The sequence below is a fragment of the Pseudonaja textilis genome, chromosome 1 (assembly GCF_049901715.1).
Source record: "Pseudonaja textilis isolate UNSWEBS1 chromosome 1, rPseTex1.2, whole genome shotgun sequence".
Lineage (NCBI taxonomy): Eukaryota > Metazoa > Chordata > Lepidosauria > Squamata > Elapidae > Pseudonaja > Pseudonaja textilis.
This window is the reverse complement of record NC_141990.1, coordinates 17,752,231-17,770,793: the sequence shown is the minus strand read 5'-3', so window position 1 is coordinate 17,770,793 and position 18,563 is coordinate 17,752,231. Positions and strand designations below refer to the sequence as shown.

At 40.5% G+C, this 18,563-nt stretch overlaps 1 protein-coding gene across 2 annotated transcripts in view; it reads left to right on the top strand.

The window, feature by feature from the left end:
• The window catches only part of CAMKK1 (calcium/calmodulin dependent protein kinase kinase 1), a 127,425-nt gene extending 109,407 nt beyond the window's left edge, over positions 1-18,018 (top strand). Inside the window, exons 14-17 of one of the 2 annotated variants that reach the window (XM_087926972.1) lie at positions 2,488-2,616; positions 4,020-4,123; positions 7,590-7,637; positions 14,572-15,359. In XM_087926972.1, coding sequence (XP_087783098.1) covers positions 2,488-2,616; positions 4,020-4,123; positions 7,590-7,637; positions 14,572-14,644 — 354 coding nt within the window. In that variant the 3' untranslated portion in view covers positions 14,645-15,359. Of the gene's footprint in view, positions 1-2,487; positions 2,617-4,019; positions 4,124-7,589; positions 7,638-14,571 lie in introns of both variants that reach the window. The other variant, XM_026708422.2, reaches the window with a different exon arrangement.
• The last annotated feature ends 545 nt before the right edge of the window (positions 18,019-18,563 follow it).

Here is an 18,563-nt window from a genome sequence, read left to right as displayed (position 1 = left end):
ATCTGGATTCCTTATTGACTTTGCTTGTCAGAAAGTTGCAAAAGGTGATCGATCACATGACCCCCGGACACTGCAACCGCCATATATTTGAACCAGTTACTATCTGAATTTTGATCATGTGACCATGGGGATGTTGTGGTGGTCGTAAGTTTGAAAAACTGTCATAAATCCCTTTTTTCAGTGTCGTCGTAACTTCAAACAGTCACTAAATGATTGGTTATAAGTGAAGGACTACCTGTATTACAGATCAGCACAATTCAGCCCTACAAATTAAATCATGCTCTCTTCTGATTGCTTAAGATCAGCTTTCAAAATGGAGTGAGCTTTAACAAAAGATAATTTGTGCATGGAAATGCAGTCTTTAGAAATTCAGACAAACTTGCTAAAAGTAATTATTACTGAACGGCTAACCTGAAATAATCATCTCATCAAATTAAAAAAAAAAGGATCTGGATTCTGCTTCATAATTCTCATCATAGTTGGTTAGAGAGTAATAATGTGTTAAAACTTGAAAGTATTTTAGTATTTATTTCATTTGTCAATCGCTTCCAAGATACAGGTATAAGAATAAATAGTTTTGAATACATGAGATAGATACTTATAAGAAAAATAAAAAACAATAGGACAGGAACAGTAGGCACAATTGGTGCACTTATGCATGCCCCCTACAGACCTCTTAGGAAAGGGGTGAGGTCAATAGTACACAGTCTAAGGTTAAAGTTTTTGGGGTTTGGGGAAGAAACCACAGAATCAGGTAAAGTATTCCAGACATTGACCACTCTGTTGCTGAAGTCGTATTTTCTGCAGTCAAGTTTGGTGCGGTTAACCTTGAGTTTGTATCTATTATGTGCTCTTGTATTGTTATGATTGAAGCTGAAGTATTCATTGACAGGTAGGACATTGCAATGTATGATTTTATACACTAAGATCGGACCAAAGGCGGCGTAGTTCTAGGTTTTCTAGGTCTAGAATTTCGAGTCTGGTGGCATAAGGTATTCTGCAATGAGTAGTGAAGCGGAGAACTCTTCTTGTGAAATATTTCTGGACTTTTTCAACTGTGTTAATATCAGATACATGATAGGGGTTCCAGACTGATGAGCTGTATTCAAGTATAGGTCTAGCAAATGTTTTGTATGCTCTAGTTAGTGTGATATTACCAGAGAAGAAGCTACATAGGATTAGATTAACCAATGCCTTTTTGGCTATGTAGTTTCAGTGGGCTCTTGCACTTAGGTCATTTGAGATGAGTACTCCAAGGTCCTTGACAAAGTTTGGATCCTCAGCAAGGTCTTGACTATTTAGCCTGTATTTTATTTTCTGATTTTTTCTGCCAATATGTAAGACAGAGCATTTATTTGTTGAGATTCGAAGTTGCCATTTGATTGACCATTCTGATACATAGTAAAGCTCTTTTTGGAGGGTAGTAGTATTCAGCGAAGAGAACGCAGTTGCTCTTGATATGATCACAGAGGTCATTTATGTAGAGTATGAAAAGAGTTGGTCCTGAAACACTGCCTTGGGGGACCTCACTGTTGACAGGTACAGAATTTAATAGGACACTCCCAATTTTGACCATTTGTTGTCTGTTTGACAGGAATGCTCTATCCAGTTATGCAGGTGTCCAGAGATACCATAAGATTTTAGTTTTATGAGTAGTTTGTCGTGTGCCACTGAATCAAAGGCTTTACAGAAGTCTATGTAGATTGTGTGTTGCTTTGCCCTGAAAGCTTTGCTATCTAAGCCATTTGGTAGAAGAAGAAGAATGACAATTACCACCTTATATTAACAGGTGATTTTATGGCTCCTTTAAATAAAAGTCTAAGAATTGCCCTCTCTTATTTCTTTTTCCATTCTGTCCTTTCTAATCAACATCCAGTTAAATGGACTAACATAATCAAGCTCAGCCATGAATTTATTGGTTGATTTTTGACAAGCCTGTCTTTTGTAGATTCAGGTGTACGCCCTTTGGAGCCATAATTCTGGTTTGTTTAAAAGTAGTTTTTTCAAAGAGTGGGCTATGATCCCAGAGAGATCCCAGAGCAACAAATGGAAGTTTGTGAGAGATGTGTCCCTGGCTGGTTTTTTCCAAGCCTGATGCAAAAGTATGCAAATGTAAAACAGCGGGACAATTCCAGAACTCTTCATGAAGTTTTATTTTGTTTTGATATAGGCTTTCATAGCCAGTTTCTTTTGGGAAGTATTGGGCTTCAGGATTTGGATGACATCCTGAAATTTCTTGAAATTTCACAGACAACTGTGGCTGACATCTTGGACTGCTGTTTTTTGTTTAATATGTTACCTTGCCTTTCAAAGGATGGATAACTTTGCCTGGAAGGTTTTGTGTTCTTTTTAAACCGCAGCAGTTATTTCTTAGGGCCATAACCAAATACAAGCTGGCTACAACCTTTCATTAATTCTGTACAAAGAAAGAGTCATCCGAAGGAGAGCTGATGAGTCATCATGCATTCTGGTTATGTTTCTATGCAGGAACATCCATGGGTCACAAAGTATGGCAAGCACCCTCTTCCTTTAGAGGAAGACCATTGCACCATAGTAGAAGTAACTGAAGAAGAAGTGAAGAACTCAGTCAAGACAATTCCTAGTTTACCTGCTGTGGTAAGTATTAATACCGGTAGTTGCACTATTAAAAGTTTCTCTTCTCACTCTTTGTATTTGTAGTCGATTGAGCGCAGCACAGAGCTAGGTGGGTTAGTTTATCTTCTTTTTGCTCAAAGTCAGTTTGGAATACAGGCTGTCCTCAACTTACAACCACAGTTGAGTCAGGGGTGGGCTTTAAAAATTTTAGCAAGGGGTTTCTGCCCAGTTGCTGGGTGGGCGTGGCCTAGTCGGCCTCCTGCACCATGGTGGGAAGGGCGTTTTTGCTCTCCTCAGGCTCCAGAGGGTTTTCTCAAGCCTCCGGGAGGGTGAAAACGGCCTCCCTGGGCTACGGAGGCTCAGATAACAGACAATTAGAGTTGGAAGGGACCTTATGGGTCATCTAGTCCAACCCCCATCCAAGCAGGAGACCCTACACCATTTCTGATAAATGGCAGTCCAATCTCTTGAAAGTCTCAAGTGATGGCGCTCCCACAACTTCTGTTCCATGGATTGATTGTTCTCACTGTCAGAGAGTTTCTCCTTATTTCCAGGTTAAATCTCCTTGTTTGTTTCTGGCTCTCTGGAAGCTGGAAACGGGCCTGCTCCCGGCCTTTCTGAACTTCCAGGAGGCCCATTTTTCACCCTCCCTGAGCCTCCACACTTCAGTAACTTACCTGCATCCAAAACGGGCCGCGTGGGGACTCCTGGGAGGGGAGGGGTGGGTGAGGCCAGCCAGGAGTGGGATTTGGGGGGTTCTCTGAACTGCACAGAATCTTAGCTGGGGGCTCTCCCCAACCCCTGCGAACCCCTAGAAGCCCACCCCTGAATTGAGCCTAGTCCTTATGTTGCTAAGTGAGAAATTTGTTGAGTTTTACCCCATTTTAGGACTTTTCTTGCCACGGTTGTTAAGTGAATCCCTGCAGTTTTCTTAGTAACATGATTGTTAAGTGAATCTGGCTTCCCCATTGATTTTGCTTGTCAGAAAGTCGCAAAAGGGGATTACATGACTCCAGGGGGCTGCAACAGTCATAAGTATGAATCAGTTGCCAAGCGTCTGAATTTGGTTCACATGATGATGGGGATCCTGCAAAGGCTGTAACTGTGAAAAACAGTCATAGGTCACTTTTTTCAGTGCCATTGCAACTTTGTATGGTCACTAAATGAACTGTTGTAAGTCAAGGACTACCTGTAACGTAGCTCCCTGGTAGCCATTGTTTTTGGATAGACTAGGTTTAAACCAAGCCTTGTTTTAAGGTGAAATCAAAGGAGCAGTTTATAACTTTCCTTTTGAGTAATTTGAAGCAATTTCAACCAGTTTGAAGTAATTTGCAGGAGTAAAAATCCAGGCTAAAATGATTCAAAGTGACATCATTTTTTCAGCTGCATCACTTCTGATTCTTCTCTTTCTTCCAACTTTCAAGATTTTAGTGAAGGCCATGCTGAGGAAACGATCATTTGCCAACCCATATGAGACCCAAACGAGGCGAGAAGAACGATCTATGTCAGCTCCAGGGGACTTACTGATGTATGTGATTTTATACCCATTCTTAATACTTGCATTTTCAAGTTAGACATGTCAATTTCTCGCATGTTCATAGCACAATTTATCAGCACTTGCATGTTCAAGTTAGACATGATAAAGGAAGAAGAAATGGAGCTAAATTTGGTGCTGACACCAAGTCCCAAATGATCAGAAATTGCATACCTAGCACTGATGGTGTTACCTAGTTTGGGAATGAGATGTCTGCAAGAAAAAACTAAGAGCATCAAGGTCCCGTAGTTGAACCCCAAACTATAGATATTCTCTTCTATCAGAACTGCATATTAATATAGTGGGAAATAGCAATCTTCTCTTTAAATAATGGCTCATATTTCTAGGAAAGCAGACAGCCATAGCATTAATTTAACATTCTTTAGAAATGAAAAAAGGAAATAAAACAATATTAGGGTTTGCTGCCATTCAGAACAAATCCTGTCCAACTTTTAATTAATTTTGTTGAACACCTTCAGTTAAAAAAAAAGGTAAAGACGTAACTTGTCAATTTAATTTATGGTAAATATTTTTTGGTGCATACTGGAAATAGAGCCATGATAAAAGCCATCTTTGCAGCCAAGCCATTATTTAGCAATTTGTCCAAGGATAAAAACAAAACAAAACAAAGCCCTGTAACTTCATCCCATATTCAGGATTTATTTATTGTTTTTATAAAAAATGGTTGAAGTGAAAAAGACCTTCATCATGTAATAAAATGACTGTCATGTAGAGGAAGCACAGATGTTTTTTCTGCTATTCCAGGGCAGTGTTTCTCAAATTTGGCATTTTTAAGACATGCGGACTTCAACTCCCAGAATTTCTCAGCCAACATTGCATATATACAAATGTATTACCAAACATTTCTCTGCAGAGCAGAGCAAGAGCTAAGCAGAGCTAAGGAAGCTAAGCATCCAGGAACAGTCTGAAAAGAAAGATTTGTTTAAAAGTGGAAGAGATTTTTCAAAGAATAGTTGCCATTATTGTATTATACAGTTACCTACACAGCACTATCAACATATGAGGTCTGAAATAATAACCCAAGACCTGTTTCTGCTGCTCCGTGTTTATAATTTAAACTTTGGTGGTGGTGAAGAAAAGTTAGTGAAGGAAACCAAGAATAATAAAAGGATAAAAATGAATAGCCCAGTTTGTTTAATTAGATTTCATTCTGGCAACAAACAAGGGATTAAAGCAGAGATTCCTGTCACTTCTGTTTTGGCAAGAGCAAAATATGGAAGTGTGATGTGGTTTTCCAAGCAGTATTAAGAGCTAAGCAGAAAAAGTCTCAAGGAATAATGAAGAGAAAATAGGCAAGTATTTTTTTCTTGGAGAGCGTTATAAGCATAAAGTAGTTTTCTAGAAGACACCCCCCCCAAAAAAAATCTGTTTTTAAAGATGCATCACTCTTAAGTTTTATGGTAAGAGGGCAACAATATAAATAACATCCATGGATTCAGTAATGGCAGAATTATTAAAATGAGTGGATCAGTGGCACACTGGGAAAGTATTAAAGGCCTCCAAAGTAGTCAAGAAGAAAGGACAACTTTCTTCGGACTACAATACGAGGTCTGCAGAGGGATGATGGCTTTGAGGAACCATTAGAGTGATAGTTATAGCTCTATTGTTCCACCCAAATGTTCAAGGCAGACCAAGCTAAAATTGCCTTGAGTTTCCTTTTAATAGAATTCTAGTAATGTGAATAATATGAACTAAGTTTATTTGTTTTCAAATCCCCAGTTGAACTTCCCTGCCTCCCCCTCCCCAATCCAATTTGGGTTGAAGAGGCTTTGAATTATGTGAAAATTAACATTTGTTGCTAGTTGGAAGATGGATGATAGCTTTCATGTTCCTCTAACAGGAAATGAAGAGAAGAAATAATTAGAAAAGCTTTCCAATTTTCACAATTTGTTTAATTAGACAGCATGAAAAAAGTACTCTTTTTTTCCTCTCCTTAGAATTGCTTAACGAAGTCTTTCCAGGTGCATTGGATTTTAATTCACATAATTCCCTGTCAGATTGTGCCTTTTAGGCTTAACACTATTTTAAATTTTGCATTAAGAGTTTAGACAACTGAGGAAACTGATACAAGTGACAAATCAGAATTTCCCTGAAAACCAATACCTTGTTTTCAAGATATAAAAGCAGTTTAAAATCATATTCCCTGGAGAAGAAATCAAAGAAAGGATAAGTTTTCTGTTCCGATTTATATACTTAGCCAACTTCCTCTATGATTCAGTTTCCTCATAAGCAGGTTTTATGGTATTCAGAAGGGTTCTAGCACATCTGGGATCCACATATTTTATGAAGACTAATCTCCATTATAAGTAAGATTTCCCTTTTAAATTCCCAACCATGTGAAATTAATGATGAATGGAATTTGCAGCCCTCTGATGTTGCTGAACTACAGTTCCAAGCAGACTCATCCAGCATTATTAATGGTGAGGAGTGCTGGGAATTGTAGTTTAACAACAGATGGAGTTTTATGTATTTTCTACCTATTTGGCTTGATACTTTGTAATAATCAGCCTAATTGGTGCTTCTTTAGTAAATTATGGTTTAAATAATCGTGGTTTATCTTATCAGAAATGCAACTACAGCTGCTAATCCTGGAAACTCCATTTACTCATCATAATGAATAAGCCCTCCAAAACTCACAGGGTTCTAAGTAACAGTTAAGATGTTAGTCTAGTAATGGGGTATCAAACTTGTGATGTCATGATGCTGTCACATGACGTTTTGCAATGTTTTTCCCATTCGCAGAGCTGGGGTGGGTGGCCTGCATGTGGCATTTCCGACCCCTGGGCCACCAGTTTGACACCCCTGGTCTAGGAGCATGAAAAGCCAAGTTCTAATCCACCTACAGCCATGAAAGCTTTGAGGACCTCCACTTTCAACCCAATCGACCTTAGAATGTGATTGTTGTGGAAAAATACAAGTAATATACACTACTTTGAGCGTCTGAAAGAAAGAGGGAATATAAATGAGTCAAGCCAAAATAACCTCAGCCAGTGGCAAGCAGCAAATTTCAGGAATTAATTTTGCCTCTTTGAAGGAATTATTTTTTTGGTCTTCCCATTATTCCAAAGCGCTATCTAAATTCTCAAAAGGCAACTGGACTTTGTTTTTCCTTGAAGACATTTTGCTTCTCATCCAAGAAGCATCTTCCGTTCTGACTGAATGGTGGGGAATAGAAAGAGTTATAATCAATTCTTTTCAAGGAAAAACAAAGTCCAGCTGCCTTTTAAAAAAGAACCTTTGGGACAACTGTGACCTGAATGACTGAGAATCTCCATAGATGTTTATCTAAACTCTAGGCTCTGTGTCTCATTCCCATGAAAATTGTTTGTTGTTTTGTTTTGTTTGGCTCTGCTGCATTTTGACATCCAGCTTTCTTGCATGCAGTCTCATTATTTGATTGTTTTGTCCCCTTCTCTTTCATTTTGCTCTTTGCTTCCAGGCACAACTTTCAGTTAAGCCCCTCTGTGTATTTGCATCCAGCTTTAAGGTAACGTCATGTCTGTGTTCCTCCCACTTGTGCAATGAAATCCTTTATTCCCCACCTCACCCCTCCCTCCCTGTGATTTGTGGTGCTGTATGTATTATAACAAGTTACTTACTTCTAGAGCTGAGTGAGCATGTGCTTCCCCGTGTGGCCTTTAATGGGTATTCACAAGAGCCCTCCATTGGCATTTTCGTTTCCTTTTCATCATCCCTTTTCTTTTCTTCTTTCTTAAAAAAACACACGGTGGCACTATTGATCAGTGGGACTTGCAATTCTGTTCTTATGATCAGTGTTTCTCAACCTTGACACCCTTAAGATACTGTATGTGGACTTCAACACCCAGAATTCCCCAAACAGCACTCTGGGAATTGAAGTCCACATATCTTGAAATTGCTAAGGAAGTGAAACACTGCTCCAGAGCTAAACAGGAGGTGACAGCAATGGTGCCCTGGAGCTTATTCTACCAAGAATAGCTCACAATGAAGGAGATGTCATGGGTGTTTAAAGATCCCTTCTTTTGGACAAGGCTGTCCAATCGAAGACTGGCTTTAAAAGAAAATGGTGGAATGAGGTCTTTGAATAGGGTCACCCACAGTTGCCACCTAGACAGCAACAGTGGACATCTCACAGTTCCTCCTTGTTCATAGAATCATGGGGCTGGAAGAGATCTTGGAGGTCTTCTACCCAAGACTGGAATCTTTTTATATCATCCCAAATGAATGTCCAACCTTTTCTTGAAAACCTCCAGCGATGGATCACTCACAACTCTGGGAGGCAAGCTTTTGCTCCACTGCTAGTTGCTCTCACTGTCAGGAAATTTATCTTTAGTTCTAGGTAGGATCTCTTTTTTTATGAGCTTCCACCTGTTGCTTCTTGTCCTGCTCTCAGGTGCTTTGGAGAACAGGTCAACCCTCTCATCTCTGTGACTGCCCCTCTAGTGCTGGAAGACAAGTATTACGTCACACCTAATCCTTCTTTTCATTGGGCTGGACCTACCTAGTTCCCTTAACCATTCACCATACAGTTTAATCTCCAGACCTCTTACCATCTTTCTCCTCTGCATACTTTCTAGGGTTTCAGCATCTTTTTTAAATCATGACAACCAAAACTTCTGAGGGTGGTCTCACCAAGACAGTATACATATAGTGGTACTAATACTTCACATGATCTTGATGCTATCCCTCTGTTGATGCAGTTTAGGATTGCACTGGCTTTTTTTGGCAGTTGTGGCACACTTCTGGCTCATACTGTACTTGTGGTGGACCACAAGGACTCCTAGATACCTCTATTGTTCAGCCAGGTGTTCCCATAGAATTTGGTTTTTCCTGCCTAAGTGCAGGACCTTTCTTTTCTCACCACTGAACTGCATTTTATTGCATTTTCTGACTCTTGAATCTATCTTCCAAAGTGTCTGTCTTCCCTCCAGCTTGGTGTCATCTGAAAATGTGATGAGTTCCCCTCATCTGGATCATTTATGAAGATATTGAAGAGCACTGGCCCCGAGGCAGAAGTTTGAGATACCCCACTACATGCTTCTTTCCATATCAGTGTTGTTCTTTTGAGGACTACAGTGTGGTTGGCCAGCCAATTGTGAATCCATTTGGTGGTATCATTGTCTATCCCACATGTTCTGTCTTATAAATCTACTGCTTGTTTATCTTTTCTAGTATTTTCCAGATATTGATGTCAAGCTGATTGGGTTGTAGTTTCCAGTTCCCCCCTTTTCCCCGCTTTTTTGAAAATTGGAACTACTTCAGCTATTTTCTAGTCCTCTGACATTTCCCCCCATACTCAGAGCAGGAGCTGTGAAAGATTTTATTCAGTGGGTTCCGGATAACATCTGCAAGCTCCTTCCAAACACTGGGATATCATATAACCCATCTGGTCCTGGAGATTTGCTTCCATCTTAAGTGGAAAGGTGTTTCTAACTCTCTTTCTTTTGCCTATTTTGACCTGTTTTCCTTTCTGTCTCCCACAGTGCTATTTTTGATAAGTTGGACTATTTTTTTTCCTTTTGCTTGCAAAGAAGGAATTACAGTTCTGCTTTCTTTTTGCTCGCCAGGTTCTCCCATTAGCGGACCTATCGTTTCCCAGACTTTCTTGATATTCCTTACTGATTCAAACTTTTTCTGGGAACCTTGCAGATTTGAGCTGTTTGCTGATATTTTGTCCTAGTTATGAGCCCCTCTTTCCATTTTTTTATACTTGTGCTTTTTGTCCCTCAGTTTGTCAGTGAGCTCTTTATGCAACCATGCTGATTTCATCTGGGGACTCTGTTTTTCTTTCTCTGTAGTATTGTGTTTGATTGAGGTTTAATAATCTCATTTCTATAGTTTCCCAAGCATCTTAATTTGCTTTTCCCTTTAAGATTTCCATCCATGGAATCCTTCCTAATTTCTCTCATAGTTGGTTGTACTCAACTCTCTTGAAGTCTAGAACTCTAGTTTGACTTTTTTTTCAATTGCCCGTGTCCGCATTATGTTGAATTCTAGTATGACATGGTCAATCTAGGTTCCTTTGAGCTCTGCTCCTTTGAATTGTACTATTTCATGTCTGGTGAAATAATCATAATTGCCTGCATCTCTTCACTTAACTTACCACTTGCAAAGTTTATGCAAATTGACAGCTATTTAGATATGCATATTTTGTGCCAACTGGCAGCAGCTGCTTTTTTAAGGCAGTGATGGGCTTTTCTGCCTGAGATAGAAGGCAACTTTCTTCCACGTATCTCTTGGATTATTCAAGCAGACCAAACCATCTGTTCACAGTGATGCCCTGAGAACTCTAAAAAACGTCTGAACTATCGTGGTGGTAAAAGATATCCCTCTATCTACATGTGAGCTACATTCTCTACCAAACCTAGTAAGACTTACCAACCACCCAATACATGTGAACTGCTTAAAGTGTCTTATTAGCAATCATTTAAAGCAAGCTGACCCTGAGTGGTGACAGGGGGAAAAAGAAATGTTTGGCCCAGTAAACCAAACTGTTTCTATTCACTGGCTATAATTCAGAGATAGTATGGCTAGCATGCACACATAGCAGGATGAGATAAACAGAAGAAGGTCATCCGGATGGATTAATCAAAAGCATTGCAACATCCTGCTCTAATTTACGCTGTGTCTACCTTTGACTTGCCTTTGCAATGCAGTAGCTAAAGGTAAATGAGGTGTGCTTCTACTTTTGTCTAGGGTTGCCCACCAAGCTGCCAATGCTTTGCTGGGATTTTGATATCTATTATTATATGCATGCTAATATATTTTGCACATTAACAAATCTTAAGCAAAAAAAGAAACCCAGTAGCCCAAGAAGAAGAAAAAACAGGGGAGATCTAGAAGTCCTAGAAAACTAGAATCTAATCTAGAAAGCTAGAAGACCTCCAATGTCCCTTCCAGCTCTATTCTGATTGATTGGTTGATCTGTTTGGGAGCCATGTTGGCCCAGTAGTTAGAATGCAATATTGTTAACTCTGCTAACAGCCTGCATTTCGATCCTGACTGGCTCCACATTGACTCTGCCTCCTGTCCTTTTGAGGTTGGTAAAATGAGGACCCTGTTGGGGGAAATATGGTGACTCCTTAAACCACTTAGAGAGGGCTGTAAAACACTGTAGAGTGGCATATAAGTAAGTGCTGTTGCTATCTACAAGAGGGGTCTTCAACCTTGGCAACTTTGAGACTAGTGGACTTCAACTCCTAGAAAGCTGGCTGAGGAATTCTGGGAGTTGAAGTCCACAAGTCTTAACGTTGCCAAGGCTGGAGACCCCTGATCTACACCATACAATGTCAGGACTGTAACAGCCACTATGTAGGACAGATAGGCAATACTTGCAGAGCGCACCCATGAACATCAACCCGCAGTCAGAAGACATGATAAAAAACTCCTTAATGGTATTCTCTCAGTTTGGCCTGGTTCTGCAGAGACGGTAGCAGCGATGAGCAGCAGAGAGCAAACTGGTTCTCTCCACTGCTCTGCTGTTGGGCCCCCCGCCCGCCCGGGCTCCCATACTCACCTTTATCTTTTGAATTTGAAACACAGCTGCTTTGCGCAGCAGAGAAGAGTTCCGCGTGGCAGCTGCTGAAGCAACTGGCATCATGCAGGCTTGCAGGAGGTGAATTAGTACGCCACTGCGCCTGTGCAAACACCTCTATGCCTGCGCAAAGTGTGCATTTGGCACATGAGCGCATGCAAAGTGTGTGCACATGCACAAAGCATATCCAGTAAGCCACACCCACCGAACTGGTGGAAAAAAAATTTGAATCCCACCACTGCCTTAATCGCATGAAACCAGGGGTGGGATTCTATCAGTTCGCACCTATTCGCTAGAACCGTTTGTTAACAATCTAAGCAGTTCAGAGAACCGGTTGTTAGAAGAAATTACTGGCCTAATCCTGTAAGGAAGGCAGGAAGGAAACATTCCGGTGTTGCTTACAGAAACCGCCTCTCCATTAACCCTTATTACATTCTTGGCAGGACTAGACTGCCTGTTTCAGGAACGTCTCTGGAGTTTTTTTCCCCTCCTTTGCTGGTACTTTGCTTGTGTGGAGTGACCATTCAAAGTTACAATGGCACTGAAAAAAGTGACTTATGACCATTTTTCACACTTACGACTGTTGCAGCATCCCCACAGTCATGAGAGGCCAGGCGAGGAGATGCGTGCCTGGATGTGAGTGATGTTGAGTTGGCCACACCCAGCCAATAACATAACCACCAAACCATGTCCACGCAGTCACATTATCACCAAGCCTCACCCACCACCTAAGCCCCACCCACAGAACCAGTTGTTAAAAAATTTGAATCCCACCTCTGCCTGAAATCCAATTTCAAACCTACTAAAACTAGCAAGCTGAAGAGGTGATAGAGGGGGCAGTCCATCCTGGAATTGTGACTGTTAATGCTCTGTCTCACAGGTTGCTTGGCTGGTATGCAATTGGGTAACACTTCTCTGATCTTCTGTCTGAGTCTATACATCATAGGGAAGCTGATGGTCCCTGCCTTTACTTGTATCAGCAAAGGCTGGGTTTATCACCCTCTGGCTGGAGAGAGTGTTGTTTAATAGAAATCAGTTCTTTCCTCATATATTTCCTAGAAATGTAATGAAGAGTTAGGCCAGATGGAAAGGCCCAGTTAAGCCAGCAACTTGAAATTCCAGAAAAATTAAAATAAAAACCCTTGTATGCCATGGCTTCTCCAAGATAGACTCCGTCTGCAAACAGAGGTTCTCATTATAGCTGAACCATTAAGCAACTCTTAATGGATCCCTTGCCATACTTGTTATTTTCCATTCTCTTTTTTTTAAAAAAAACATTGATGGCATCGAGGTGTTTCCATACCCCCCAGTCTATCAAGCTCACTGTTTTAATTCTGGATGTGTTGTTCTCACAACAAACTTGAGTTGGTCTGATAAAAATTGAGCAGCTGTATTTTCACTGTATGTTGCTGAACATACTTGGCATTTGTCATTATTACTTTTGTTTGTGTGTGTGGCTTGCTGTGTTGTTTGAATCCAAATCAGTTGACAATTTTATGGTTCAGCACATTATGTGAGTCCAAAAAAATTAATTATTTTGGTAACTGAATTAAATGTGTTATGTAAATACAGCAGGTAGCTGACTGACTCCTCAAATATTTTGGGCACAGCTGTTTTTTTCTATACGCAGAGAGGTCTGGGACTGAACATTAAGCCCACATGATCCAAAGTATACGGGCCACTGTTGAGCATATCAATAAAGGAAGATTCTAGTCCTCTTGGTTTCAGATAACATTCTTTGCTGCACTTGTCGACACATACTTCTCCAAATGTAATTTTTGTTGTTGTTTGTGAAACCAGTTAAGACAGTTTTTCTCAACTTTAAGATGTATTTGTTTCCAACTCCCACAATTCCTCAGCCAGCGATGCAGGTAGTCTTCCACTTAAGGCCACAACTGAGCCCAGAATTTATGTTGCTAAGTGAGAAATTTGTTAAGTGAGTTCTGCCCCCGTTTTTCACGCCCTTTCTTGGCACTGTTGTTAAGCGAATCATTGCAGCTGTTAAGTTTGTAACGTGGTTGTTAAGGGAATCGGGCTTCCCTATCAATTTTGCTTATCAGAAGGTCGCAAAAGGGGATCACACGACTGTTCTGACCCAGCCAGGTTCCCAAAGAGCAAACACAGACAAAGGCAGCAGCCACCCCACTTTTAAGGTTTAATAACGAATTCTGTTCTGAAGGCTGCTTTCCGCTAATTAGCTCTGACAAGAAAGAGCCTTGCCAAGTTGTCTGTCAAGGCTGCCAAAAACCCAGAGATAAGAACTAATTTACAATATTCTCCAAACACGAACTAAGATGTCCACCAGTTGAGTTTAAGAGCTTCTTTGCTGTCTGCAAAGAACACTTTCCAAAACCTGGCTTTTATCCTCTTGAGGGAGGGGCCATTACCTTGCAGCCTTACTCCCAAGTTGCCTGTGCTGCTGTAATTGTTCTTTCCTCCGAGCAATCCTTCGTGCACGTGCACTTGGCACAAGCTCCTCGGGAACCTCCTCGTCCCTGCTGCCAGCCCCCACAATCTCTGAAGGCAGCAGTCCACTCCCTGATGGTCCTGGCCCCTCATCCGAGTCCTCGCTCTCCTCCACCATCTGCATCTGCTGCCGGCTAACCACAACAATGACCTTGGAATACTGCAGCCATCATGAATACATGCCAGTTTCCAACTGTTCGAATGTTGATCCTGTGACCATGGGGATGTTGCCACAGTCATAAGTGTACAAAAATGTCCATAAGTCACTTTCCTCCGTAACTTTTAACAGTCACTAAATGAACCACTGTAAGTCGAGGACTACCTGTAATGTCTGTGAATCTGCAATTAACCTCTTGTGTGAAGCAAATAACTTGCAACAGGGATTGTTGCACACTGCTTCTTGAATGTGTGATGAAATGTTCTTCCTCTTGATGATGTGTAGAAACCAAGGAAGCCGGGAAGGGCTTAAAGACCCAGAACTGCCCGATGTGAATGAAGATGAGACAACCTCTTGAAACCCCTCGGATCACACAGACTGATCACCCAGCTAGAGCTGCTGCTGTAACTATTGTAATTGGTGGTGTTGTCCTGCACGCCATGCTGTTCTCATCAACTGGGGTTTGTGGTCTGTGGGAGAGAAAGAAGACACAAGTGCAATGCTAAGGACTAAAACAGCAAACCCCAACCCAAGAAACGGTACACCGGATAGCTAATTCTTCATACAACCTGCTGCCTGCATTTTCTGTTTTTTTCCACAACATAAGACGTTTTGATGTTGTAAACTTGATATGTGCCTCTTCCAGCTGTGTTTCACATTGTGGTAATGTGTTTGCTGAATTTTGCTGAACGTTCCTTCCTTGCCAGGAACTGCTCTGTTAACAGTTCTGTTCCAGCTCTAATTTAGGCATGAGCTATTAAGCAATCGGATTGCAAGCCCAAGTTGTTATTCAACACAATAGAGACCTTTCACCTCTCTAACCGCTGGCTCAAGGGCGCCTGTAACTTTGGCTTGTTTTGAAATGCAACAACAATACAGTAGCCCTGTGGTAAGTATTCAACTCGTTTTGCTTCAGCATGTTTCTTTAGTTGTGCATGGCTGTATTTGTTGGAACACGCTAAAAACTAGAAAGGCTTCTGGATTTCTCCTCTTTTAGATATTTTCCCCCAATTCTGAATTATCTGCTCATTTCCAGAAAGACATTCTAAATTAAGAGAGCTAAGATTACAGTTTCCCCTTGTCTTCTGCCTTCTTTTTGCACATGGAAAAGGGCTAAAGCTCAGTCGGAGGGTATAGTTTTCTGCATGCTTTTGGATCCAATTCCTGGATCCATCTTCTTACAGAACTGAGAAGGCCTCTTCTGTGAGATGATGAATGCTGCTGCTGGCCAGAACTGACAATATTCTGTTAGATGATTCATAGTTTGACTTCATGTAAGTTAGCATCAGATATTCCTTCCGAATGATATCCAAAAAAGCAAAACTGACATTATGTAAGTAATGGCTATGCCATGTCAGAATTCTGCCCCTAGAAGATAGCTTTGGATTCCATGTTCTCATAGAACTGGGTATGTTTGGATTTTTGAGCTAACTTACTTCTGTGTCAGCCACTGCAAAAGAAAAACTGCAAAATTTCAATTTTTAAGTATAATTTTCAGGTTTGGGGGTTGAGGAAAAGGGTGGCTTTTTTCCCATTTATTCCTGATTCTTCTTACCTCCCTCCATCTCAACTCAAAACTCTTACGACAGATTTCACTGGCTGTCCTGTCAGTAAACTTCACCTTCATCTTTCTAGTCTAAATATTTAGAAGAAATTGTAGAGGGGGAAATGGGCCATAAGTTTATTTTGTGAAATTGTTTACCAGCATACAGGAGCCTCATCATACAAAAAGAATCTTGATTCAGTCATACATGTAATCAGGATCAAAATTAATGGGATGTAGAGGGAGCATTTCCAACTGTACCACTGCACCAGTAGATCTGTTCTAGTGGCATAATTAATTGTAGAAATGCTCATTAAACCAGATTCGTTCATTCCTCTGGGTTGAAATAAACACACAGGATATGCAGTATATATAACATGCCATTGCAAAATGTCAAACTTAATAACTGGAATGCATTTCTCAAAAGTTTGCCTACAGCCATGAATCTCAAGGCAGAAAACATTTCCAAGGCCATTTTCATGTCAAGAGGGCCTATCCTTTCAGCAGATAGTTGCCTTTCTGCCTTGATTTGTGTAGTCTCAGAGAATCTGTCACTGATTTTAGATTGATCTGCCAATAGACACAGTGAGATCCAAATGTGGAAGAATAACCCTTTCCACATCCAGAATACATTTACCGAATACAAAGCCATTTAGGTCCCATCAGAATTTTATTTCAGAATAACAGAGTTGGAAGGGACCTTGGAGGTCTTCTAGTCCAACCCCCTGCTCAGACAGGAAACCCTATACCATTCCAGACAAATGGTTGTCCAATCATGATTCCTGCAACAATTTTAGTCCATCGGCAAAAGTTCTGTAAGTCTATAAAGACACTTATTCAGAATCAGATGCATTAGGACTATAAAGTATCCAGGGAAGTAAGTGGTAAGGAATTTCATTCTCTTACTGGTTATCAGGATGTTGTACCTGGGTTACCACAGGGATGAGCAACCTGCACTGGTGTTGAAGTACTCATTCTCACCAGAATAATCTGGGCTGCATTCATACCAAGTTGATTGTGACTAAAGGGAACATTGTCAGGACAGAACTAAAAATGATGATGGCACTCATTCTTTCACTTTTTCACATCTCCACCCACCAATCTCTTGTTTTACACCCTATTTTCTGACTCTTCCTCCTTATATAGAAACAGGGAGGAATTTATTACCATTACCAGCATCCAAATTGACTGTTTACAAAGAGAGTTTGGACTTCTAAACAAGGGCTTTATGAAATTATGACAAAGACTATATGTGACATAAGGGCTATTGGTTGCCCAGACTATTCTACTAAGTCTGGGATTGTTTTCTCCATAACTGGTAACCAAGTTAATCCATTTTGAGGTTTGCATAGCTCATGAATTATGAACTAACAGAACAGATTGGGTTCTGTTAAAAAATAAACAAACCTTAGCATATTGTGTGAATGCACCATTAGGTTTAATTAACTAGGTTACACGTACATGTGAACACAACTCAGCATTTGTTTTGTTATGTTTTCCTGTACAAAACAAGAAAAACATTGAAGGAGATCTTCCAAACCACTTAAGTTGCTTCTTTATAATTCTACCAATCTAATATCTCTCGGAGATTTACTCTCAGTATATCACAGCTTTTACAATGATAAACTTAAAGCTTGGGTATATTTAGAATTGGCCTCCAAATGATAAGAAAATAATGGCAGGAATTTACAAAAAGGAGAGCAGATTCTGACCTGTTTCTGGGGCATGTGCTTCAATGAGTAGAAATCCAGGTCATTTTGAGATAATCCTATTTTTATACGTATAACCGATGCTTAAATTAAGGCATGCAAAGATGGCCTTTGTTGACTTGTCTTCATTTATAAGTCCGTCTCATATTCTCATCAGCAAATTCAGAATTATTACATTTTTTATGTTTAATATTTTAAGACATTCTGATAGGCATTTGGGTCTGTGTACTTGGCTAAGAAAAGCATGACAAAATTTGGAGATGTTCAAAAACCAAGTCTTTCTATATTCACACACATTTGTGGTTAATTAAACTATGGTTAATTTGGTAAAAAAAAAATGTAACTTAAAAATGATGTCTTCAGGTACCCCTGTAAAAAAAAAACTGTTCCCAAACTGTATTCCATTTTTTATGTAAATTTTATGAAGCAGTTGCTGTTTTTTCTTTTCCCCTCCCACATTAAAGTTGATTTCAACAGTTATTCAAACACATAGCAAATCATTTGATTTTCAGGATCCTGGAACACGTATATTCGCCTTCATTCATTTGATTTTCCTGTTTCTCATTTGCAAGTTACTCAAACCTTGACTTTGAATTCTATTCAGCTTTCTATTTCTACAGTATCTGTGCGCTGTACTCTGTTCAGCAAGGGTGTCAAACTCAAGCCAGTCAGATGGATGCAGACTGCAGGGTGCTTATATCTGACCTGCAGAGCCCGCCCTGGAAACAGTGAAGGACTGGCCCGTGGCGCCTCTGCCAGTGAAAACCCAGCCCTCCCAAGCTCTGTTTTCACTGGCAGTGGGTTGTAGGAGGCTGTCATAGCCAAAAACGGAGATTGGGAGCCCGTTTTCGCTGACAGAGTGGTCAGGCCGCCACAGGCGCCCCTGAAATCAAGGTGGCTATGCCCCCCGCAGCCCTCCTGAGGTCAAACACAATCCTGATGTGGCTCTCAATGAAATCGAGTTTGACACCCCTGGTGTACAGCCTTTCTCCATTTGTTGTCTTCTGAATGGGTTACACTTCAAC